The sequence below is a fragment of the Cygnus olor genome, chromosome 18, assembly GCF_009769625.2.
Source record: "Cygnus olor isolate bCygOlo1 chromosome 18, bCygOlo1.pri.v2, whole genome shotgun sequence".
Classification (NCBI taxonomy): Eukaryota; Metazoa; Chordata; class Aves; order Anseriformes; family Anatidae; genus Cygnus; species Cygnus olor.
This window is the reverse complement of record NC_049186.1, coordinates 2,131,870-2,156,608: the sequence shown is the minus strand read 5'-3', so window position 1 is coordinate 2,156,608 and position 24,739 is coordinate 2,131,870. Positions and strand designations below refer to the sequence as shown.

Sequence of the window (24,739 nt, the reverse complement as noted above, 5' to 3'; positions counted from 1 at the left end):
AGCATAGGGTAAGGCTGGATTTTTAAATTTTTTTTAAATTATTTTTTAGGAAGTTACTTTTTGATGTCGAGATATACTTTACAATGGTGAAATCCAAGAAATTCCACAGATTTCTGGGTCCTCACCTGCCTACAGGCAGGAGGATTGAAAAGGCGATGGGGATGAAAGGCTGCAGGACTGGCAGGGCCACTGGGGGTCTCTCCCTGGCCTTGGGCAGGGGCCACTCTGCTCATGTCACTTGAATCAAGTCTGTTGCTGCTTTTTCTGCCCTTGAGAGCATGGGCACAGATAATTCTCTTCCCCTTTACAGCAGCCTTTTTTGTGATTGCATTTATCCCATTTTCCGCTCCAAGCAGGGCGTGTTTTATCCCTGTCCTGCAATTTGAAGCTTGTCTTTCAGCATCTCCAGGAGTGGGACTTCTGCAGTTTCCTTCAGAAATCACTGCCAGAAGTAATTGACCTAATTCAAAGAACAGTGGGGAGACATGTTGCTCCCCATGCCTCTCACTTCTCAAAAGCTGGAGACTCAAGCAGTTCACGAGCACTCTTACAGGAGCTGAAAATAATGGTGTATGGAGATGAAGAGTGCAGCCCATGGTTCGAGCTGGAGGTGAAGGCAGCGTCTTGCCAGTGATAAGAACATCTCTGATTGAAAGGACCTGCGGTGAGTCACTGAGGCTGCATAAAGAGAAATGTCTTTTAGGAGAAAGGGGGAAGGCACCATCACAACTGTTCTTCTCGGTGATGGCTTGGTGGGACTAATTTAGAGATTCTTATTTTTCGGCATCTAAATACATCATGTCTTCAAAGGGGCAGCAAGTGGAATTCCCCCATTATCTGTTTGTTAAGAATGCATGAGATCCTGTCTTGAAAAGTGGTAATTGCAAAAAAGAACATTTTAAAAATAAGCCAAGAGGAAGTCTCAGTTTGCAGAATAGTTGGTAGGGAGATCTGCAGACAATTCTGCAGTGGACACTGTCTCGCTTTTGTGGTTTCAGTTTCCTGTCAGCATTACTGCTGGAGTCAGGGCCTGATGGGCCTCTGGTCTCCGTGCCCTGTTCGCATCGCTAACTTCGCAGCGAGGGAATCACTTGCTTACAGAAAGTCCCAGGATAATTTGTGAATCTCTTCAGTGTGTATGAGTCTGCCACGCATCTCAGGCTATTTCTGTTTCTGAAGGAAATCCATAGTTGCTCTCAAGTGCAGGCCTGAACATGGAAGCAACAAACCTCCAAGTGACTGGTCTGAGCCCTGGTCAAGACGCAAAGTTGGTGCGAAATGCTGCAGTCCTCTCTCAATTACTGTTGAATTCTGTCTCTGGGAGGTCCCTTGGCTTCCTAAAAGCTACTGCTGGTCTGCTCGGTGTCCAGTGTTAAAGAGGTTGGGTGCTGTGCCCCCACTGCAAATTGAAGGTGCCCAGAGGGCTGAAACCAGCACCCACATCTGTGGCTGCTGTTCGTGTGCCTCCCATCAGCTCCTCCGGGACCCCAGGGCTGGAAAAGGGCTCTCCTTTATTTCCACCCCATATCTTCGCTTGCTGCCAGCACTGCTGATGGGGAAGGTGGTAGTGATGCTGCGAAACCATCTTGTACTTGCTTCTGTGATCATCTTACTTCTCCTAACTAGCTGAGAATTGCCCAGAAGCTGCTGGCAATGCCTTCAGCCCTGCCACCTCTGTGGCTGCTAGTCTACGTTCAGGTTTTGGGTGTCTGCTGTGACTTTCTCACTACCAGCATGTTCCTCTGGGTGTGTCCTGGTGTGGCAGCTAGCTGAGCCTGCCTGCGAACTCAGCCCACATCCAGCTCTTGCACCATGTATACAGCAGTATGCTATACCTTGGTATCTCTGGTAAGGCTTAGGAGGAGACGGCTTTTTCTGCTCCATGAAGTGGAAATAAACTCTTGGTGCAGCTCTCTGGATCTGGAGTCTAGTCAGTTACACTGCGATGGGAAGCTCATCATCAGGAGACGTGGTGGTTTCACTCTGAAATCACTAAAATTTTGCTGTCGTTCCATTTTGTACACTTACAGGGTAGACCCACCAATTTTTTTTTTTTTTTAAACTCAAAAAATGACTGAACTGTTCTCTTGAGAAGAGGAGTGAGCCTTGTGCTGTGACAGCCCCACAGGGCAGCGCTACCTAGTGAGCCCCCTGTGGTGGCTGGGTGCTGGAGCCTTCCTCGCTCCTTTGCAGTGGGTTCAGACCCTGCTTGTGTCAGTCAGCCTGGGAGGTCGGGGAACAGACTGCGTCCACCGCTCTAGGAGAGGTGAACGGGGGCTTGGCTGCAGCACAGTTCAGATCTCTTAAATAGCCCCAGGGAGGGCCCCGACTGGCCCTGACACAGCTGATGGGCCTTTTGCTACTGACTTCAGTAGCGTCTTGTGGCTCTATCTGAAAGCTAACGCATCCTTGGGTGGAAACCACACCTTTGTTGCCTTGAACCATGCATGCAGCCTCTTGGTGTCTGTGACTATCTGTTGCTAGCCTTCATGTGCTCCAAATAATTACGCATTTATTTGTTCTTATTTGTCTGTGTTTTCTGGATGATCAGTATTCTAATGCCATTCATCGGTGAACTGGCTCCATTAAATGGACTGCAAGCAGCTTTAAAGCACAAGGTCTGTCTTTCAAGGTGGAAATAAAAGTCTCTGCTGTAAAAACAGAAAATTAAGTGGACAGAAAGTAATGCTTGTAAAGTTTTCTTGGGTCAGTAATTTATTGAGAGCTACTCCGTCTAGCCTCTGGCACTCTTCCTCAGAGCTTACACCAGCGGTGGAAGTCTGGTGAGGAGGCCTGGAGGTCTCGAGTGGATAAAGTCACTTGCAGAAGCATTGGCTTCTGCTTTTATTTGTTATGAATCAAGTTTGGGGGTGAAAGAAGTGAAAGCTAAACTGAGTGACTCTACTGCAATTTCCATGTTCCCATTATTGCGTTGTCTGAGGTTGTTACAGGCTCTGAAACATTTGGTCATGCAACTGCTGGGTGAGGAAGGAAGTGTGGTTATTCCTGCTTTGCATGTGGGAAACAGCTTTGGGGAACAAGGATGGGAGTCGTCTTGCATAAGGATGCCTGCCTAAAAATGTGGGCTTCTAATGTACCTTAGTCTGCTGGCTGCCCGTGGAGGGGTTCAAGCTGGTTGGGATGAGCTGACGTCTACATCAGGTGCCCTCGCTGTCTGTAGATGTTGGTCTGCTTAGAAATTCACCTTATTTTTGTATAGGTGAAGTTGAAGGAGATGAATCCTACCCCTGGGGTGGACTCAGTATCACTTCAGAGCTTTATAATAGAGCAGACAGTAGATGTGGATTCTCCAAAGTCGCCAGATGATCTTCTTTCTTTTTTCCTCAGTTATCTTGCTTCATGCCTTGGATTCCATTGTTTTTTGACTGGATGGTAATCCTGAAGTCATCAGCCTTAAATACCTTGATGGAAGAAACAAGACACCGAGAATTTTTGCTGGTCTTCCTTGCCTTGATATGTTGGGTGTGCAGCAGGTTCATAAAGGTATTATTCATGGCTTTCTTTGTTCACTGTGTGCTTCAGTGTGTTGGTAAGAGCCTTTATGGGGCTGCCAGCAGGGCTGCTGGTGTTCAGAGGAGAAGGTGGATACCGTTCTGGCAGAAAGGGAGTCTGACTGAGCAGCTGTGCATAGGAATAAACCACTTCTGGACCTGACCTAGCCATCAGCCAGCTCTGGATGACTTAATTTCATCTGAATCCTTGTCATGGTCAAGCATTTTATGAGCAAATAATGGCACAGTTTTTTGTTTTGATGGTGGTGAGTATTGACTCGGTCAGTCTTGCATCCCACAGCAGTTCTGTCTGTTGTAGCAGCTGTGCTATGGGGATTTTTTGGAGGGGAACCAAGCTATCCTACTCAATCCACTCTTCTAGCAGGGTTGTCCTGCCCAGTGGTGGTGAAACCTGTGTGATACCTTTTCTTGGTCCAATGCTCTGAGGTTGCAGCTGGTTATCGCAGCTGATGGTCTCAGTGCAGGCAGCAGGGAAGCGCAGGAGGTCCTGTCACAGCCTGAGTTACTCTAACGCTTCCCTGCCAGTAACTTTTACCTGGTGGAGGAAGCTTGGGAAGAAGAGAGGGTGGGGAGGGTGAAGTCAGGCTATGAACTTCTTGAGGAACAGTCAAAATAGCTGAGGAAAGTGAATCTGCCCATCTGTATTACTGATCAATGTAAAACTTTCTCTAGTCCTAACTAGCCATGAAGGCGATGGCTCCAGCTCTCAGATTTAAGGTACCCCAGGCATCCAAAAAGCTGAAGCTGTGTATGTCTGTTGGGGAGCATGAGTGGCCACTAGTACTAAAACATAAACGTGTTTCCATAGTGGTTTATCCTGAGGAGAGCAAATGTTGATCACCCATTATTTTTCTTTTTTTCCTGAGCCATCAGACTGCTGCGTTACGGTCTTGTAATCCCATGAATTTCTTTCTAGGGACTGACTCAACATGGCCAAGGAACCCCCATTGAGTTTTGCAGTCCTTGAGGATTTGGGCCATCTGAGAAATTAAATTTGCTAATGTTTGTTTTGGGGAAATGTGAACCTCTGTGCTCGGAACTCTTCAAGATGTGAGATCTTGTGATGGCTCTCGTATGTCCTGTTTTCTCAGTAACTCCCAAGGAAGTGTAAATTATGGATGTTGCTTTGTGACCTTGTGACTGTCAGTATGTGCCTCTCTGCTAATTAATGCACTGTAATTCCTGTGCCAGCAGATATTACCTCTAAAAATATCTAAAGGTGCCTCTCTGGTGATAAGGTTACAGCAGTAAGTTTAAAGCAGGGAATATGTTAAGCCTTCTCTTTCTGTGCTGTAGGAAGCTTCTGATGCTGGGGCTTAGCAAACTCCTTCAGAGAAGGGAGACCGGAGATTTTGTCCTCTAAAGATGATGATTCTGTTGTTGTCAGCAGACCCCCAAACTCTTATGACTGTAATGAGTCTTTTCCATATAACTGTTGGAGTGATCCTTGGATCTGCTGACCAGATTAAAGGAAAGACCTAAGCTTTGTGGGAGGTGCGTGTGTATCCTGGCCTTGGCACCTACGCTGAGCAAGTGGGTGGAAACCCTGGAGATAAGTGGAGGCAAGAGTCTTGCCTTCAGGTGTCTGTCAGTGGTGGTTGGTTTGTCTCTTTCCTGGGGATTGTGTGAGCCCAACCAAGCCATGCGTGCTGCAGTTTTGGGGGAGTTTTGCAGTTTTGGACACTCTCTGAGTGTCAATGCATGGACCTGGGCTGCGGCCTTCCCGTGTGGTTCTAGGCCCAGCCTGTCCGCTGCCCAGCTGCACACCTGCCTTGGTGTCCCCCGGCCTAGCAAGTGCCAAGGGGCAGCGCGGTTACTTCTGGCTGGGTCATTTGCCTGTGGTCTTTGTTTTCATATTTTGTTAAAAGCCACTGTTCGGCTTCCTGGAACTGCCAGGCCCAAACCAGAGGTCTTTGCATGTTAACAGCCGTGCAGCTCGCTGGCGCGGCGTGGCGGGTGCCACGTGTGGCTCTCGGATGTGGCAGGAGAGTGAAATCATCATCCAGAGTAGGAAATGGTGGCACAACTTCCCCCGGCGCCAGGGCACTTCTCCTTTTGGCACCAGCGCGCGCAGGAAGGTGAAGTAAGAAGATCTCCGTAGAAAATGCAGAAGTGTGGGTTGCTCTTGGAAACCATCTCGATGGGTGAGCCCCGAGCTTCAGCCGGCGGGGAGGGGAATGTTTTTGTGCTGAGGGGTTCAGCCGCACGCCTTGCGGCTTCCTCTTCAGACGGGAAGTCTGCTCGGTGTGTAATGAGAGGTGGGGGCCGGGTGGGCTGCAGCCACAACAACCTTTGCTCTGGAGAGCTGCTCTCGGCAGTTCTTCTGCCCTTGGGGACTGGAAGTCCACGTCCTTGCTTGTGCTGGGCTGGCTTAGACGTCAGCCCTGCCTGTGGCCTGTCGCTTGGTCCCATGGGGTTACTCCTGCTGCCTGTTCTGCTGGAGGAGGGACAGGGAACATCCACACCCGGACTATGCTCATTCGGATGCTGGCGGCTGCTACTGGGGAAGGACTGAGGCTGCTGGGGTTTTGGTTGGAATTTTCTTTGACCTCATTTGATTACCAGGTCCTACGTGCTCAGTGGTAGGGAGAAAACACCACAGGGAAAGTAGCTTATGCAAAAAATACATAAAGCCAATACATTTCCAGATACACAAATGACTTCCCAAGGCCACAGGGCAGATCCTGCAGTAGACCCTGAGCATCATCCACAAAATCCTTGAGAATGACTCAGCTGTGGCATAAGGCAGCTGGTGGGATGTGTGAGGCCATCGGGAGAAAGTTGGTGTGAACACATGGGGGAAAGCAGATGTGTTTAGGGGCATGCTATGGCTGAAGATGACTAAGGGTAAGTCACTGCGCAGCTGTGGGTTCCTGGTCCATGTACAGCCACAGAGGACCTGTCCTCCTCCACGCCGGGCATGAGTGCCACCACCATGGAAGCACCAGGGGCTTTGTGGGGCTGGGTGGAGGAAGAGCATGTGTCCGTGCTGAGGGGAGAGTGGGCTTTGCATCCTTTACCCCAGCCCTGCTACTGGAGCACTATGATGTTCTTGGGCTATTTGGGGTTAGGAGGGGCTGGAAGGAAAGCTGTGTGCTGGGAGTGCTGTCTGTAGATCAGGTGCCATCACTAGGGATGTGTCTGTGCCTGCTGGCAGTGAGGGCAGGCAGAGGGACTGGCTGTGAGTCCAGCACCATGGCTGGTACAAGACCTTGGTGGTCTCTTCCAGGTCTACCAGGGGCCTGCCCTAACACCTTGGGTGAGTCACTTTTTTCTTCTCTCAGCTCTTCTCAACCCTTTTTCTTACCAAGAGCATGCTGGACCAGCAAGTCTGAATGTTCAGGGCCATGTCATGGTCTGCCACCACCATTTCTGCTGAGGGAGGTGAAGGGGGACAATGTATTGCTGACAGTACCAGGCTGCAGGTTGTCCTAGTGCGGATGTGTTATTCCCATAACTTGTGCTTTCCCTACTTGAGCTTCTCTGTAAGAGAAGGACTGGACTAGATATAAGATTATGGACCATGTATATACACATACACTGGATATAAGTTTGTAATCTCAGTTAGAAGCGTCTGGCCAGTCCTGCTGGTATCATCGACACCATCCAACACACAAAAAGCCCTGATCTTGATCAGCTGCTGCTGGAGGACTGAGCTACCCATAGGGCTGGTCTGCTTGGCTGCAAGCTGAAACAGTCGAGCCCAGGCTACAGACTGGAATGTTAGATTAGGGCAGATCATAGAGTACTTTCAGTTTTTGCCTCTTTCAGGGTTGCTAATTTGAGAAGGCATGGTTCGGCTCCTACCACTTGCTTGGTTGGGTTGTGAATCTCAAGCCAAGACCTGACTGCAGCTTTGTCTGAGAGGTAAGGGTCAGCTCCAGCACATGGAGCACCTCCCTGATGATGTTTGAACTTGAACTGGAACTTTTGTCCTTGAAAATCAAAGCACAGCCAGCAGAGCCACCTCCAACCTATCGTGACAGAGAAGTCCATGCGAGTGCTGCTGCAGGAGTGTCTGCAGAGCCAGGTTTTCCAGCTCTTGGTGTAGCCACAGCACAGTTTATGCTGAGCTGCTGTCCTGGGTTTTGGTTTGCAAATAGGCAGAGCAGTCCAAATAAACACATTTTTTTTTGGATTGTTTAGCCATTCCTTCTCAGTGTGCAGATTACTGCTGAAACTGCTGACCCTCTAAGAGGATGTCTTCATTTATGACAATATGAAGGGTAATGGTCTTAGGAATAAGTGTTGCCCAATCATTGGGTCACTTTGATAGCAGCAGATAGATTTAAACCCAAATCTCTGGTATCCCCATAGGCAGCTTAGTCTGCAAGCTATTCTGTCCTTGCTGGGGATGCTGCAATGATGAGGAGAGGTCCTACAAGTTGAGAACATCACGGAGATGGAGCAAAGGCTTCTTTTGACACCAAAGCTTTCAATGGTGGTGTGGGGAAAGGTTTCATGTGTACAGGGCTGAGCTTTCATCCCAAAGGCAGGAAGCAGATGCATGAAAGTGCCCGCAGGGGTGGTGCAGCCTGGAGCCAGTCCTGCCTGCATCTACCTCGGGTGAGCTCCTGCCTGCCAGGGGATGGCTGTTATGGAGTGAGAAGCACTCCCAGCCTGGGGGTGTTTGAAAGCTCAAGGTTTCAAAGGTATTTTCTTCCCCGGCTCTAATTTTAACAGCCGCACTTGGGATAAGCACTTTGAAGCCTTAATTGCAATTATGAATCTTCCTCTGTTCCCAGGTTTCCCCTAATTGGCTTCCTGTGAGAATTTACAAAGCTGGTAAAAACAAAACCGCTGTTTTTGTGAGGGAGTTGGTGGCGTGAGATTCCTGAGCCCAAATAAAACGCGGCTCAGCCGGGACTTCTGCACTGCGACGCGGTGCCGTAAGCAGACCCGCAGCCAGACGCTCACAACGGTGGCATTATACAAAGCGTAAGCTGATTTACATGCTTGCATTTGGAAAGCGCTAATCTATTTTGATTTTTTTTTCCTCCTCTTTTTTCCTTTCACCCTTCTCTAATCTTCTGCGATCCCTGCCAGGTTCCCAGCTCCTTTGGCTGGAATAGGGCCCCAGCTAAATCCTTTATCTGTCTATTTGGCAATCCTGGGTGAAGTAGTTAGCAAACGAATGACACTTTTTTTTTTTTTCCTGGCTCATTAATTAGATTTACAGAGCTGAGTGGCTGCTGCAATAGTCTGGGCAAGGCAGTTCTCTATTTTGTTTCTTAGGAATTTGGATTTTAAAAAACAGCTTTGAGGCAGTTCTGGTGCTAGCGGTCAGACCTGCAGCTCCCCTGCGTGTGCTGCTGTTGAGAATGTGTCCCTCTCACGTGCAGCTTAATTTCTCTGATTCGCTGCTGCCTGAGCTGCTCTGATTGTGCATCGTTGTTTTTACTGCTGGAGAGGTTCGAGGATGGGTATCTGGGTGCTGTGCTTCTGAGGTGCCCATGGCAGGATATCTTGGTTAAGGCAAGTGGTTCTTGTGGGTTAGAAATAATATCTGTGAAATTATATATATACATATATATATATTTAATATGCTTTTTGATATGGCCTGTTTTGCCAGCCTTACCTGCCAGGGTCATAAATGGGATTGGGAAGGCTACGTCAGGAATTAATAAGGGGATGGCAGGAGAATAATGCTGTCACTTCCATCTGCTGGCGCTTCGCACACGGGCTGTCGGGGCGTGCTGCGGCGGGGGCCTTGCCTCTGCAATCAGAGGAGGAAACTGAGGCACGTAGAGGTCACTCGCCATGCCATGGCACCGGGGCTCTTGGTTTCTATTGCGGGCTTTCGGTTCCTTTTGTAACCACCAGACACTGTCTTTTCTCAGCTCGAGGGCTGAGCGGTCTGGCAGGGAGGCGAGCGCCCACGGTTGCTGATGCCCAGAGCTGGGGCACCCCGCAGGTGCTGCTTGATGCTCGTGATGCTGCTGTTGCTCTCATCCCATTTATAAATGGGCATTTGGGATATGCAGAGGCTGGTGCGGCCACTCAGCTTATGTTGGAGACCAGGAGGAGGGTCTCTCTGGAGGAGGGTGATCCTGTGCATCGCCCACAGTGATGGAGGCTCAGCGCAGCCCCGGGGCTGTTCCACGTCAGGGTCTTGCCCCATCAGATGGTTTCACCTTTCTGGTCCTTTAGGGGACAGTGCATCCCCTGTTGCTGGCTGGGAGCAGCGGGGTGAAGTGCTGCAAAGCTCCTGCTTATGGAGAGCAGGTCAGTGCTTTTAGCACAGGCTTCCTAAAGTGACCACAGTGTTAACTTTTATTGTGTGGTGTCCAATGGGAGGCAAATATTCAAAGGCTCTGAAGGGAGGAGGATGCTCGGCAATTTTTGAAAGTCATGGTGGGCGCCAGCTTCAGTGGACACAAGCAGGCTGTCGGGGCTGTCAGCATCGCTGCCTTGAGGGAAGTGCTGGCTTTGCTGCATCCCTCAGCTGCTGGATCCACATTGCTGCTGTGGCTGTGGGGACCAGGGATGGCTGCAGGCAAACCCAGCCACGGACACTGCGTGTGTTCTGCTCTCCTTACGCTGTCTGCTAACTTGGCCCAAAGTGGGATGGGTTTTGCCTCGGTCGATGCAAAAATCAAAGCCCTAGGGTGATGTGGGCCAAGCACTGCTTGTGCTTGTGAAAATGATGGCAGCATTTAGAAGCAGAGAAGTGCAGTTACTGGAAGGAGTTCTGTAGGCAAAGAGTTGAGGGGGAGAGCAAAAATAGCTGCAAAATGTTAAAAAAAGCTGTGACCAAAAGCTATTTGCACTCAACCCACTTGAGAGTTGCCCTCCCAGAAAAGTAGATGCTTATCTGCCCAGCCCAAGGGACCCATGGCTGCTGGGGCAAATTGCCTGCTAATTTCTGCTAAAGGCAGAGCGATCAGGCTATCTAATTAGGCAGGTATTTACACTTTCCCAATTAAATGTGGGGAGTGGAGCCTATTCCCAAGGGGACACAGACTTCCCAGGTAGGTGCCCGGAACAGTGTGCTGGGTCTTTTGATCCCTCCCGGGAGCTGGCAGATGTGAGACATGGCTGTCTAAACCAGATACCTGCTGATTTTGAGACAACATTTGGAAGTTAGAAGCAAAGAAACCACTTAGGGTTTCCCTGGAGGTAAGAGGGAAGGAGGAATAAGTTGCTGCTGGCCGGGGAGCACTGAGGGGGAAAACCAAAGGTCTGCTCTGAGCCGTGTGCCAGCAGAGCAGAGTGGTCTTGCTTTGCTGAACTTGTGCTGTTTCGTTATTAGTGGTAGTATTGATTTTCAATGTTATTATTTCATATATTGAAACAATACATTATTCATATTCATCATTGCAATATATTATTATTACTTTCAAAAAAACCATCTAGGCACTTCTTGTAAACAAGAAACCGTCTTCAAGTGACCACCTCAATTAATGTGTCCTGAGCAGTGAGTGTCGTAGATAAAACAGAGTGAAAAAGCTGGGAAAAGCCCAGGATGAATGCAGCAGCCACGTTTTGTAGCAGCTTTCAGAGGGCGAAACGTGCTGGGTTAAGCTGGTGCCAGGACACCAGTGTGGCTTTTGTCCTGTCACCGCCTTCCTGTGTCACCTGGGAAAAGTCACTTTGCCTTCCCTATTGACCTCGGTTCCCATCACTACGTGGCTAGCAGCATGTTTTTCTTTCCTTGAAGTAGTGGTTTGAGAATAAGGGTGTTAAATAATGTCCAAATCTGGTGCTGGGGGAAGGTGGGGGGTGAATAATTCCCAAAGGCTGTGGTTCTGGGGGAGCTGGGTCCAGGGTCCTGTTGGAGGCTCTGCCCAGACCAGTGCCCATGGCTCTGATGCAGCATCCCAATTTCGTCTGCTCCAGTGGGTGGCAAAAGGGCAAAAGGGCATTGAGGTAGGAATGGCAAACAAAGATGGGAATGAGTAGGTCCGAGGCTGAGAGGGAGCTGAAGGCAGGCTCAGGGTGCAGGATGGAGCTGGGGGACCTGCAGGTTGAAGCCAAGGTCAGAGTTGTTGGAGCCAGGCGGGGACTGCATGGAAAGGAGTGCAAACTGACCATTTTTGGGGCTCAGTCCTGATTTGCTAAAAATACAGCTTCTGGTAGCCTGGCCCAGCAGGACTTGTGCTCGTGAGCTGCAGCTGGAGCACAGCTCGCTCCCATCTGTGCTTGTGGCTTGGGGCTGGCGAGGGCTCATTCTTTCAGTGACCCATTGGTGCTGCTGCACAGGGTGCAGTTGGCCTCGTCCCACACTGGACTGCCCCAAATGAGGCTCTGAGCTCTCCTCTGGACCCCCCTGGGGTGGGGGACTTGGCTGGCCCTACTCAAGGGCATCAGTGCTGTGATGGGAGCAAGGGGGAAACAAGGGTGTCCCCCTTGTGTCGGTGCCTCATGTCCATCAGGAGTGCTGCTGTCTCTGAGGGCTGATGGGCTTTTTTGGTCTGCTGGAGCCCCAAACCGAGGAGCAGCAAATCCCCAAGCTGCCCGTGGGTCACCTCTTGGACCGATGTCTGTTGTCTCAGTGAGAGAAGGACCCTGGCAGTGAGCCCACCAGGTATACGAACGAGAAGTCTTGGCTAGCACCCACCTCCTGGTGAAGCCATCGTTCCTGTCCACCTTGTGCTTGGGACTGGGGAAAGCTCTGCCAAGTGGGTGCGGGTGCCCAGCAGCAGCAGGCCCTGTGCCAGCTCCAGCAATGTCCTCGGAGAAACCTGCAATGAGGATATGGATCTCAGTTTGCAGATTGGCACCTCAGCCCCGAATACGTGCTGCTGACTAATCCCATCATCGCTTGGACTGGTCTCCCCGTATGCAGAGCTGGTGGCTTCATCCCAGGAAAGGTGTCCCTGGCTCTGGGAGGGCTGTGCCTTCACACAGTTAACTCTGGAGTTAATCTCTGCTCCAGTTCAGTTTACAAGCAAATGTGGGGGTCAATGTGCTCATGGCTTGCTTTGGGGCTGGGGTCTCTGTCCTTTTATTAGGTAAGAAAATGAATTGGTTTGTACTTCAAAGCAAGCCTGTGTCATTCAGACCAGGTATCGCCATTGCACCACAATTTTAGAACAAAGAAAGAAAACAGAGACAAAACTAAAAACAGGAACCAGCAGATAAACAATCCACCCGTGCTGCTGGCGCTGAGCTGAGCCGAGCTCCTTCCTGCTCTCAGCCATCTGGCAGGTCAGCCGTGGGGCTCAGGGCTTTGCTGGGCTTGCGGAGCCCGGCTCTCCCGGTCAGCCCCTCCCAGAGGGGCAGCCAGCTGGGAAATGATTGAAAGTATTTTCCATTCATAAAACAAACTAAAAATCGCCAGGGTGTGAGCACAGCACCTGGCTCTCCTCGTCTGAGAGTGTCCAGGTGGGATGCTGCGAGTTCACGCTCTGGCCTGGGGGAGATGTTTCTCCTGCCTGTGTCGTGGGGCTGACGCCAGGGTTTCCATACAGGGGGTGGTTGGCGAGCCCCTGAGCTGCAGGAGCGGGGTCGGTGCTTGGGGCTGCGGCTGCCTGGGGGGTGCTGGGGAGGGGGAGCTGGCACAGGAGCGTCCTTGGTGGCGGGCACCTGCCGGGTGCCAGTGCCCCCACCCGGTGTCATTGGAAATCGGTGTGAGGCTGGTCCCTGGGAGAGCTGCCTTGGTGCGGGCTTGTTCACGGCAATGAGAACCCAAATACGGGTGTGTGGAGGAAAAGGTCAGAAATGAGAAGTTTCATGTATTTCTGGCTTGATTTTTACTTTCTGAATCACAGTCAGATGAGTGCAAACGCTGTTTCGAAATGATGGGTTGAAAGGTTTTGTTCTGAGTCCTTGAGACCCCCTCCACTCCTCGCCTTTCGCACGCTCAAAGCAGATGCGTTTTGCTGAAATTCAGACCAATTCACTGAGGAATTTGCTCACCTTGAAACAGTTTATCTGATTGCTTTGTTCTTTTTGCCAAGTTTCTTGCAGCCCTTTTGTTGCTTCCATGGTGATTTAATTTGTTTTTGTTAAACCCAACCCTAAGCAGCATCCCTGTGATCGTCGGGGCTGGTCCTAAGGCCGCCCATCGTGGTGACCCGCAGTCGGTACCCAACTCCCGGAGCACATACAGGCTCACTTCTATAATGTGATCCCTGCTCCTGGTGCTGCAAAACACATCTGAGACTTTGCCAGCTCAGGGATAGGAGATCCCAGGGCAAAAGACAGCAAAGGTGTGCAGTATCAGGGCTGATTGCTCCTGTATTTTCCCATGGAGCCTTCCTCTCCAAGTCTGAAATGAAAAGTGGTGGTGGTTCGGAGGTGATATGTTTGCACCTCTGGATTTTATTTTTCTGGAGCTCACAGCCTCTGCATCCCGTAAGCCTTAGCCTTAAGCTCTGGCTGCTAATACAGGTAATCCTGGGGATGGAATTTGGGAAATCCCGTTAAATAATTCCTATTGCAGCAATGTGAAGGGCTCAGATGGAGATATTTGTGCAGAGATGACATGTCTTAAGCATTTCTCAGCTTCCTGTTGGCTTTCTCTTCTATCGGGCATACTAGTGGCAGCTGAGCAGCACAAAGCTGTACCGGAGGGAGCTGGGATAACAAACCACTTGTGATAACCACCGAAAAGCTCCGGTACTGCGGGATCCACAGCCCAAAACCCAGTTGCCCTACTTCACCAGAGGCTCAAAACACTTCTCCCCCGCCACCCAGGCAGCCTCTCCTCCTCCCCCAGCTCTGCAGGAGGCCGCGCGTGCGCAGCGGAGCTGCGGCGGCCGTGCAGACCTGCACCCGCGGGTAACCTGCTTTCCACGACCGCGCTGCCTGTGCTTTCTATGCACGGGGACCTGCCGGGCGGTGTATTTCTTTTTTTGGAGTTGCTGCTCGGGGCTACGTGATACCGAGCGCCGCCGGCTCCGACGTCACACACCACACACGTGTGTGTGGAGGTTCGTGGTTGTGATGTTCCTCCCTTTCTTCCCCTCCCTTAAGTCTTGCTCTTGCTGCGTTTACCTCCCCGGTGCGGTCAGTCACTCTTCCCTGAGAGCAAAGTGGGGCTGGACAAGTTTCACTGAGAAGCAAAATGTCAGTCCTGCCCTGTGTTATGGAAAGCTCCTGCCTGGACCCGTAATTCCTCCCCGCCCTTGGTTCACCTGCCTGGCTCTTGGCACGTGGTGCTCTGTATCTTCAAGTTTTACCTGCTGTATGATGTCCCAGATGCTTTTCACGGTGGGTTTGCTGTTGCAGGCAAAATACCAGACATGAAATTGATGACCACAGGGTGCTTATTGCAGGGAAGAGGCAGTTTTCCTGGTTCTCTCTCTCCTGGATGTTTTTTTTTTTTTTTTTCTCACCACCAGCTGGGATGATGCTCCATCCTGCACTGGTTATTTCTTATCTCCTTTCTAAGCTGCGGACCTTCCCTCTCTGACCAGAGACGTTTCCTTTTGCTGTGCACTGGTGTGCTGTGTCCGTGGGCCAGGTCAGCAGCCTGGCAGGAGGAGCGGCTGCAGAAGTGGCCGGCGTGCAGCTGCGGGGTGGCGCTTGGCTCTCGAGCATCTCACAGTCTGCTGCTTGGGGATGCTCCCTGTGCCCTGGCTGCGGACTGTCAGATGAGCACCACCAAGCCTTCCCATGGAGCCGTTTTCTTTTGCAGATGTGTATGGTGAATTAATTTGGGCTTCTTTCTGCAAAGAAGCCGTCTGTGGTCTGAGTCCATGGCTGGGCTCATCCAGCCCAGCTCTGCCTAGCTGCTAGGGGTGATGCCTTGGAGCACCCAGTGGAGAGGAGCCGTGGGACCAAGGGACCACCTCCGATGCCCCTCGGCTGAGCTGAGCAGCCCCCGGGCAGCCAGGTAAACAGCTCACAGAGGTGTCTGAACTGAACTGTCTGCACTTTGCCAAGATGAATCACATCTCACGTTTCGCTTTCTCGCGCTGGGCTGAGCCCCCCCTCCCTGTGCTGCTGCAAGGAGCTGCCCTGGCCCCCAGCCCTGCAGGACACGTGGTGCCCGCTGTGGGGCTGCCCACGTCTGTGTGGACGTAAGGCCTGGGTGCTGCTTCATCCCCTTTGTGTTACCTTCTGGAGGTGCTCTTTGATATTAAAAGGACTCTGAAACCACTTTTGCACGTTAGGTGCTTTCCCTGCTCTGTGGTGGGAGTCTCTCGTTCAGCCCAGTTCTCAGGCATGGTGAGAACAAGGAGTGAGCTCTACGTCTTAGTAAGCTTTCCAGTTCTCACGAGTGCTGGTGTAAACGAGCCCCTGCAGTTCAGCAAGACGTTACCCTTGTGTTTGAGGAGTACTCAAGTCCCAAGGTGCCCCATGCTGCTGTATGCTGAACAGGGTGCTGCTAGGCTGGTAATAACTCAAATCTTAATTTCTTACTGCTAGAAAGCATTTCTTGCTGCTTCATCTGCTCCATTCCCATTGTGAAGTGTCCCTCAGCACGGCAATCCTTCCTGACAGATGCTGTTTTCATTCTAGAAGCAGATTTTCTGGTACCACAAGTTTTATCTTCTGCTTTAAGATGAAATCACCAAAATCCTCTTTCCCGTTTCACTTCCAAATACCACAGTTTTCTCAGAATCCTGTGTTATGTGGAAATCCCACAGCAATTTTAAAGTCACCAGTTCATATAATGTCTTGTTGCTCATCTGTTGCATTCAGACTCAAGATGTGCTGCTCTGACCATCCCAGAGCAGAGGCAAACTGCTGTGGAAATCTTCTTCCAGAGCAGTTCAAGGCACAGGTTGCTTCAGATGCTGCTGGGATCTCCCATCCTTCCAGCAGAGATGCATCTCCAGAGCTGGACACCTCGGAGGTGGAGTTTGCCAGTGACAGATGGGGCCACTCGTTCCTGGCTGTCATTTTTCACATGGAGGTGGTCACCCAGATACCCCGTGTGTCCAGGAGGCCATGTGTGGCTTGTTAAACCCAATATCCAATTCACCTTTTGGTGGTTTTGCTCCTCTGAAAAACCACCCTGATCTCGATGTCTCTGCCACCAGCATCCAGTCAGAACTCTGTTTGAATTTCTGTCCTTGGCATATTGCTCCCTGCATGCATCCTCGGCACCAGACCCCTGAGTCTGCCTTGATCCTTGGAGCTGCTCTGCTCTGTTCGCTCACTGGTGCCCTGAAGGCAGCAAGTCTTCCCACTACCAGACCCCGTTGCGTTGGGTACCCCCTCAGCCTGCTTCCCAGCCCCGTACTGGGTGATCCTGTCCCGTGCCTCTTCCTGGCAGCCTGAGTCGTTTACCCCTAAATCCTGCTCTGGATGTGCCTTGCTCACCCATTGCTAAGGTTTTCATGTCCCACTTTGGAGCAGGGCATGCGTGAGCTAGCCACGTGCCGTACCCCTCTCCTGTGCTCCCTGTCAAACCAGATGGAGAAAGGTGACTGAGCTGGGCTTGTGCAGACAGCATTAAATTACAGATTTTTGCTTTGGATTCTCCTTCCTGTCCTTGGAGAAGATCCTTAATTTCCAGTGTCCTCTTCCATTGCTCCCCCCCCATCCCAAGAAATTTTGTGGGGGAGGAATAACAGAACATTGTTTTCCTTGTTGTTTTACAATTGCCTGATGGTTGTCTTCTGCTATGTGTAAGTACAGCAGACAGCATCATGGGGCCTTGGTGTGTTTCATGTTTGTAGTGTGCCCTAAGTAACTGAGCTCCTTGCTCCATGGATAAGGAGAGGGGACAGTCCTGTAGGGTGCAGGACTGCGTTGGTGCTACCACCGACTTCTAAAAAAATTAAAGCTAAGGGAATTTTTTCAGCAGTGTACTTCATTCTCAAGCCCGTACCTTTACTTGGCAGCAAGAGAGGTGGTGCTCTTGGCAAGCTGATGTGGTGTGGATGGGTGAGGAGGTTCATGGGTGAGATGATGGGCAGAGATGTGGGTGCTGACACCCAAGCAGACCTCTCTTGCGTTTGCCCTCTGTGGCTTCATCAGTGGTTGGTTTGGGTTGGTTCTTCTATGCCAGGGCTCAGGAAGGGCTCGCACTGGGTTTTTTCAACCAGTTTTCGGAATAGCTTCTCCATTTCATAGAATCACAGGGTGCTTTGGGTTGGAAGAGACCTTAAAGATCATCTAATTCTAACCCCCTGTCATGGGCAGGGACACCTCCCACTAGACCAGGCTGCCCCCAGCCCCACCCAGCCTGGCCTTGGGCACTGCCAGGGATGGGGCACCCACAGCTCCTGGGGCAGCCTGCGCCAGTGTCCCACTGCCCTTATTTCACTTCTCTGCTGCCTGCATCTGTTGATTTGAGGAGTGGAGGCTCTCTGGAGGTGGAGTTTTGCAGTCCACGTAGTGAAGGTCAATCGTGGTCCCCGCCATGGCTCGGGGTGCTCTTACACCTTGGGGTAAGAGCAGCGTTCGTCCTCGCTCAGCGGGACAGGAACCCGTGGGCCTGTAAGGAAATAATGCGGTGCCGGGTTGTTTGTGCGGTACGTTCTCCTTTGCGAGCACCCTGAAAGGATGTTTGTCAAACCAGTTGCCTCCTGGATCTTTTGATACGCTGCCTTTGTGTGGTTTGAAGGAGCACCTTATCACCTTCATCTCCCTGCTCTTTGATGCACAGCACTCACTTCAGCAGTAAACAGATGATGGTTGAAGTCTGAATCTTAAAAATTGCAGGTTCCTCACCTCTTTGCCTTATTTTCTACAAAGACTTCCTCCAGCTGCTCCCATTCTCGGCTCTGAGTTTCTATCTTTGGTTGCTGTACGGGTGTAGAGGAGGCAATAAAATCTTGCAAGCTAAGGATAGTTAAAACCAAGTTTTCAATGTAATCTAAGAAAACCAGACACTTTCGCTGGAGGAGCAGGTGCCACGCGTGCGCTTGTTCCACTGCGTGGCACAGCGGTGGCTCCCCCGCCGCAATGGGGATGCGTCTCCTGGGGGTCCTGTGCCATTCTGCTCCCCACTGCCCGCTTTGATGGTGCTGTGGAGGAGGTGGGAAGCTGAGGTGTTGCTTGAGGGAGGTGACGACTTTGCCTGAGGTCCCTGCTGATGTGCTTGCATGAGGACCTTGACCTGAAAAATAGCTCTGGTTCAAATCCAACTGCTTTAATTCCCAGTTAAGTGGTTTTCCTTCTATTTCAGCATCAGCCCAAGCTCCTTTTTTCTTTATCCTCATTGGAATTATTGCCCTTTTGTCCCTGGTGCCCTAAGCCCTACTGCAGCAGCGAGCCAAGATGCTAACAAATGAGTTAGCATCTCCACAAAACAAATCATGTCTGTCCTTCCACCCGCTGCCATTGCCAGAGGACCTGGGCAGCGTGTTTACGGGCTGGTCCCGTGGGTGAAGGGGTTTGTTTTTCCTCTCCCGTTTCCTGCCTGGGACGCTCAGCCAATGGCCTCAAAACAATCAGGGCAGGAAAGGGCGTTCTCCTGCCGTGAAGGTACCCGTGGGCTTTCTCTGGTGCAGGCGGCGGGGGGCCGTGCTTCCCTGCTGCAGGTTTCCCTCCAGGAAGGTAAAGGATTCTCAGCCAGGTCCTTTCCTGCCCATGGGCGTCTCGAGGAGATGCTGCTGGGATTTGCTGTCATGGAAGGGGAAATCTCAACTTATTTCCCGGTTGCCTGTGTTTTCTCTCTTCGGGGAGGTGGATTAGGGCCAGCAGGATGCTGGCTGGGGTGGTGCCTCCCCAGGGCATCGTGCTGGAGCTGGGCAGGGGTCTGCCCTGCTGGTGGGGCGGCAGTGGCCAGTGTCCCCAGACGGGTGGTCTGATTTCCTTCACTGCTTGGCTTGGGAGCACCAACACAGGACTTGATCTTTGAGTTTTTTCCCTCTGGTCCCATCTAATGGTGGTGTCCTGGGCTTGACAATGATAGGAGGAGATCAGGGAAGTCCTTTGGATGCTGGAATTAGGACTCATGGGGACTTAACACAGAACAGCAGATGTGCGACTCCCAGTTCATGTTCTCACCTGCCCTGTCCAGACCATGTAGACCAAGGCTGGTGGCCTTGGTGGTCATCTTGATTTGTCTGCTGTGTGCAGAGGGGCCCTGTGCACCTGGGACAGCATCATCCTGGGCGTGAGGGGGCTGAGGGGCTTTCATTTGCTGAAAAGAGGAAAGCTGAGAAAGGGAAAGGTCTGAGAGCAGTGAAGGCGAGCAGAGTGACCAGGAAAATACTTAGATTGACTGATTTTTCATATGCTTTGAAAACTTCAGGATTTTGGCACACTTCCTGCCTCAAAGCAGGACAACAACTGAAAATCAAAACCCAATGATCAGCAAATTTCCCTCTTTATGGCAAGAGATGAATGTTTGCCTGTTCAATGTTGGTTAACAGGAATAATGTAATTTATCTGCCCACCTTTTTACCTGTGACAAACAGAAGAAAATATCTCTATTGCAAACCTTCCAAAAATCTCACACCCATACAATGTTCTGGGACAATTTCACAAATTCTCCATGATACTTTGTCCTGTGCCTTGCTAAAATTGTTGGCCATTTGTCCAAAATAAGACAAAACCTCGAAGCAAGTTTTAAGAATCCCACGTTCCGTCAGAAGCCAGAGGGCTTAAATGTTGTCACGGCTGTGGCTGGACATGCGTACCGTTACTGGCGGGATGTGAGGCTAGCTAGAACTGAGCCTTACTCTCCGCCTGCCTCATCCCGCAAAGATCTCCTCCTGCACCGGATCCACGCTGCTGTGGTTCCTGGTTCCGCTCTCGGTCTCTGTCAGTTCCTCCTGCCAGCTTTGTTGGGGCAGCCCACGGATGCTCCCCGCTGACGCCGTCATTCCTGTGTGCCAGCGATGGAGAGGAAGGTGCTCGCTGGGAGGTGCGATGGTGGGGACTTGTCTCGGCTAACCAGCCACGTGTATGGACGGTGGTGATGTGAGGCCGGGGACTATGTCCAGATGAGGTCTGGCTACCTTCTTTGAAGGAGTCTCGCCCCTTCTGACTTTGCTTTTGTGGCAGGAGGATGCTGTGGAGGATCAGGAACATGCCTGGAGGGCTGAAGATTTGTCTTCTCTGATAGCTGTGCCACAAATCACAGTGGAACAGTGGAAAAGCTGCTCAGCTTTTCCAAACACTGGCTTTGCTGCCTCTTAAATGAGGACTGTATGACTTGCACAGTGCTTGGAGGCTGCTTTTAAGGTGTAAAGTTACGGGAGAAGGGAAAGCAATCTCATTTTAGGGGACATCTGGGGCTTGAAGCCCCACAGCTGTTTTTGTAGGGCAGGGTCCGACACGAACGATGTGTGGTGGGACAGAGCCCTTCTGCCTGCTTCACCCAGCTCCTGCCAAGGCTGCGCAGAGCGGGAGCAGCAACCTGACCGTGCTTTTCCTCATGCAGGAGCAGGACTTAATGTCCGAGGGCGATGCTCAGTGTTTGCCTGGGGCTGTTCCTCACAGCTGCAGTGGTGTCCCCTCCGTCCCTGCCTCCTCAGAGCAGCACCTCTGGTGCTTCAAGTGGGGGCTGTGTTATGCTGTCTGCAGAGCTGCTGTCAGCAGGTTTGTGACAGTCCAATATCAGAAAGCTTATCATCATCTGCTGTTTGGCTTCAATTTGTCCCCAGACCTCTTCTCTCTTCCCTGGGTGGTTCTTAGTCTCTCTCTTGAGTGCGCTTGGCACCTGGTGAGAAGGCAAGGGAACCCACATCCTTTGCAACGTGTTGCTCTGCCTGGAAATATGCAGCCAGCCTTGGTCCTGTCCCCTCCACCTGCATCGAGTCATTGAGTCCCTCACATCAGCTGGCCAGCCTGTGGTTTTGACAAAGATGCAAAGATTTAACGGCTCTGCTGCTGGGAGTCCGGCTGGAGGGAGATGGAGAGAGGACAGTTGTTTATTCTTTTCCCCTCAAAGTTCGTCATCACTTAAACACCCTCACAAAACATCGATCAAAAAACGTTGACCTCAGCTGATGTTTTTACCTAGTGCTCGTAAGTTTTTTGACAGAGGTCTGTGGAAAGTCTGATTACGTCCAGAACTGTCCCCTGCCTTGTCATTTTGCTCGGTGTGGGTGGAAAGGAAGGGAGAGTTTGGGGAATAAACAGCAGAGGTTGAAAAGTTCCTGCTTGGTTGCGGTGGGCGCAGAATCCTCTCCCATGAAAGATGCTTCCATAAGCACCGCCTGAGGAGAGGAGGTTTAGATCCGTGTGTGGTCCATAGCACACCAAGGAAAAGAAAACAAAGGCTCTGTGTGTTCTCTGGTGTGAAAGTTGTGATGATATCTCTGTCATATTTTGTCCTTAAATTCCCTGCCTGCTCTGCGCAGCGATACCAGAAACACCGTGAAGGGGTGGCAGGGCTGGTGCAGGGCTCGCTCCTAGTGCACGTCGAGGAGTGTGCTCCCCTCCGAGGACCAAGCTGTGCTCTAAAGCAAGCTGACGTGCAGGGAGGTGTATTTTTGTGAGCCGGGTGTTGTAAAGGGTGCTTATGAGTCATTGCTGTGCTCTTAGTCACTGCTTTCCTCTTGCCACAAGTCATGACTAAGATGCTGATGTGCAGATTCGCCACTCATTCAGTCCTCGGCACAGGGGCAGAGCATCTCGCAGGCGCTCCTCGTACTCACGCTGTGGATGTACAAAACTTTTGAGGACCATAATAACAGGCTGTGGCAGCAGCAGGCAAGGCAGGAGAAGCCCATGGGCCTCTTCGGGGCAAAGGAGAGAGCTTGCATTTAGCAGGTCAGAGGTTCCTCGGGGGGTTGCTTTTACCTGTTTGGAGCTGCTGGTGGCTTCTCTCTGGTGTAGGAAGGGATGAGGGGTGGGGCTGGGCCTGCCTTGGCTCTTGGGGAGCCCCAGCAGCTGGGCATGGCTTTACAGAGCCCTTTTGGGGGAATTGCTGGGAATTGGGAATGGGTGGAGGTGGCTGTGGAGGTGCTTCCTCCAGCAGCAGACGATGGGGAGGCTGGGGACCGGGTGGAGCCTCTGCTGGGATTGCAGCGGCTGTCGTTCCTGCCAGGGAGGAGCTGGGAGCTGTGATGGGCACGGCCACCGCTGGCTGCTGGGCATCACGCATCGGCCAAATAAGCAGAAAATGAAGCGTCTTGGGGTAGGTTTGGGAAATGCACGAGCATGTGGCAGAAGTAAAGGAATGTGCTGGTCAGGATGAAAGTAAAGGTTTCCTTGGCAGGTGTTTTTTTGTAGTATTGGTAGGTTTTATTTCTTCTTCCTGGATTATTTTCATGCAGTTGTGTTCCCTCTAACCAGGAGGCAAAGTGTCTGTGGGATGAGCCTGTCTCTGTGCACTGGGAGAGGGGAGGTGCCTGCCCTGGGGTCTCTGAGAATGCTGGGGCTGGCACTTCAGGGGACAAGGGACTCTCCCCTGGGCACCAATTTGCTTGTGGTTGGGGCAGAGCTAGGAAGTACATGTTCTGGGCAAGGGGCCCTTCTCTTCCTGGTGTCCCAGACAGATGCGTTTGAACTGGGTGGGACGGATAAAATCTTCTTGCCCCCAGCACAGCCTCTCCAGGCTGAGGTTTGGGCTGGCACCCTGAGCCATGGAGGAGAGGTGGGACAGCACTGTGTTGTGAAAGGGGCGCAGCTGGGCACGCAATCTGTGCTTTCACAATGTCCTCGGATGCTGGGGCTGAGGTGCCCTCGGTGTTTTCCTGCATTGCCCCATGGCCATGGGGACATTTTCTTGACGTTGGCTGCGCAGCAGCAAGGTCACAGTGCTGGGGACTTTCCTGGCTATTCTGGCAGGTACGAGGCTGGCACCTGGGGGTGCCTTTGTGGCCCCCACCAGTGGTCACCAGAACCACCAAGGGTGATCCATGTATGATGCAAGCAGGGGAAGCTTGGGGTCTGCCATCACTTTTTCCACCCAAGCCCATTGCAAGGTGCTGCAGCTGTAAACTGTTGCGGTGTTATCTCTGATGGAGGCTAACCCAAGATTACCTCCTTGCCACAGCCACGTAAGTGAGACTTGATCTGTCCCGCAGACGGAAGTTGTGAGACAGCAGATATGCCTGCACTGGGTCGGGATGGGTGCCATGGTCCTACAGCCTCTTGTGATCGGGCTGTGGATGTACGCACCCCCTTTTTTTGTCAAGGCTGAGAGGGATTGGGAGAGTAGAGAAGATGACAGCTAGCAAAGGGAGCTCTGGGGTTGGAAAAGGTGACAGGAGGCAGTAACAGGGATGTTTTACCTGGAGCATCTTGTCTGTGCTACGGCAGTGTGACAGTGCTGTCTTCTTCGCACTTGGCTAAGGGCACACTATGCTAACTTTCTTCCTTCTCTTTACTTAGGAGATGAATTAAAATGCAGCACACCACGTGCACAGAGGACAGGATCTACCACGCGCTGGAAAGATGTCTACACGGGCTTAGCAGAGATGCTGTCTCCAGCAGATGGGCTGGTAGGTGACCTGTTGGCCATGAGCCTGACCCCCTGACAGCCTTGCCGGGGTCAGACTTTTCTGTCTGTGCCTGATTTGCCCTCTCATTGCCAAGCTACCTGGGTAGAAGAGACCTGCAGGCGCTGCTGGAGGCTTGGAGGCCTTTTCTCCCTTCCAACATGCAAAGTTAGAGGTGGGATCCAACCCGTTCCATTTCCTGAGCCTCTTACTGCAGAGGAAGACGTACCGAGATGCTGAGCAAGTCATGTTAGGTCTTAAGTAGGTAAAGACTGAGCAGAGGAGTCATGTGTCTTGCCAGTTGTCCATGTGTGAGCTGGAAAGAGGAGTTGTCGTTGCTCACCATGAAGAAAGAGTCCTTTGTGTAATCAGCCAGACATGCCTTGCTTTGATGTATAAAGACCTCACAACCTCTGGGTGTATCTCTGCTGCATTGTCAGAAGCAAGCGTTAAGATATTGTTATCAGCTTTGTTTGAATCTGGCTTAGATACTGTGGTGGCCATAAAGACATGAGCCGTGGAAGGGCTGTGGAAGGCTTCGAGTTGGCAGTGGTGAGGGCAGAGCAGCAAAGAGCAGAAGTCATTCCTACACCTGATATTTTGACTTCTCATACGCACGCTTTTAGGCTTCAGTTAAATCACTCCCTTATCCTGTTGTGGCTGAAAGAAATGAATTTGAGGGGCTGTCAAATCCAAAATTCTTTTTTCTGTGTAGTTCTTCTGCCGAATCCTGGAGCAATGCCTCTGGCCGTGCCCATTTCCTTGCACCCGCCAGAGCAATGCCGACTCCCTTTGCTGTAGCATTGCCCCATGCAGTTATCACCAGCCTTCCTGGGTCCTTCTGGTCTCCCCACGTTCTGGGATCCAGTCCCCAAAGCATGTCCTAGATTCCTGGCTCCTGGAAGAACGACCGTGCCTTTGGTACCGTTAGAATGTGTCCGAAGGAGTCCCTCTGGCCAAGCG

The 24,739-nt window shown here is 51.5% G+C and overlaps 1 protein-coding gene across 5 annotated transcripts in view; it reads left to right on the top strand.

Annotated features, from left to right (window-relative positions):
- The window catches only part of PIK3R5 (phosphoinositide-3-kinase regulatory subunit 5), a 58,497-nt gene that overhangs the window by 8,591 nt on the left and 25,167 nt on the right, over positions 1 to 24,739 (top strand). For 2 of the 5 annotated variants that reach the window (XM_040530291.1, XM_040530287.1), the window contains exons 1-2: positions 21,729 to 22,103; positions 23,670 to 23,779. In XM_040530291.1, the coding sequence (XP_040386225.1) occupies positions 23,683 to 23,779 (97 nt within the window). In that variant the 5' untranslated portion in view covers positions 21,729 to 22,103; positions 23,670 to 23,682. Of the gene's footprint in view, positions 1 to 8,343; positions 8,472 to 21,728; positions 22,104 to 23,669; positions 23,780 to 24,739 lie in introns of those variants that run through there. The other 3 variants (XM_040530288.1, XM_040530290.1, XM_040530289.1) reach the window with 2 other exon arrangements.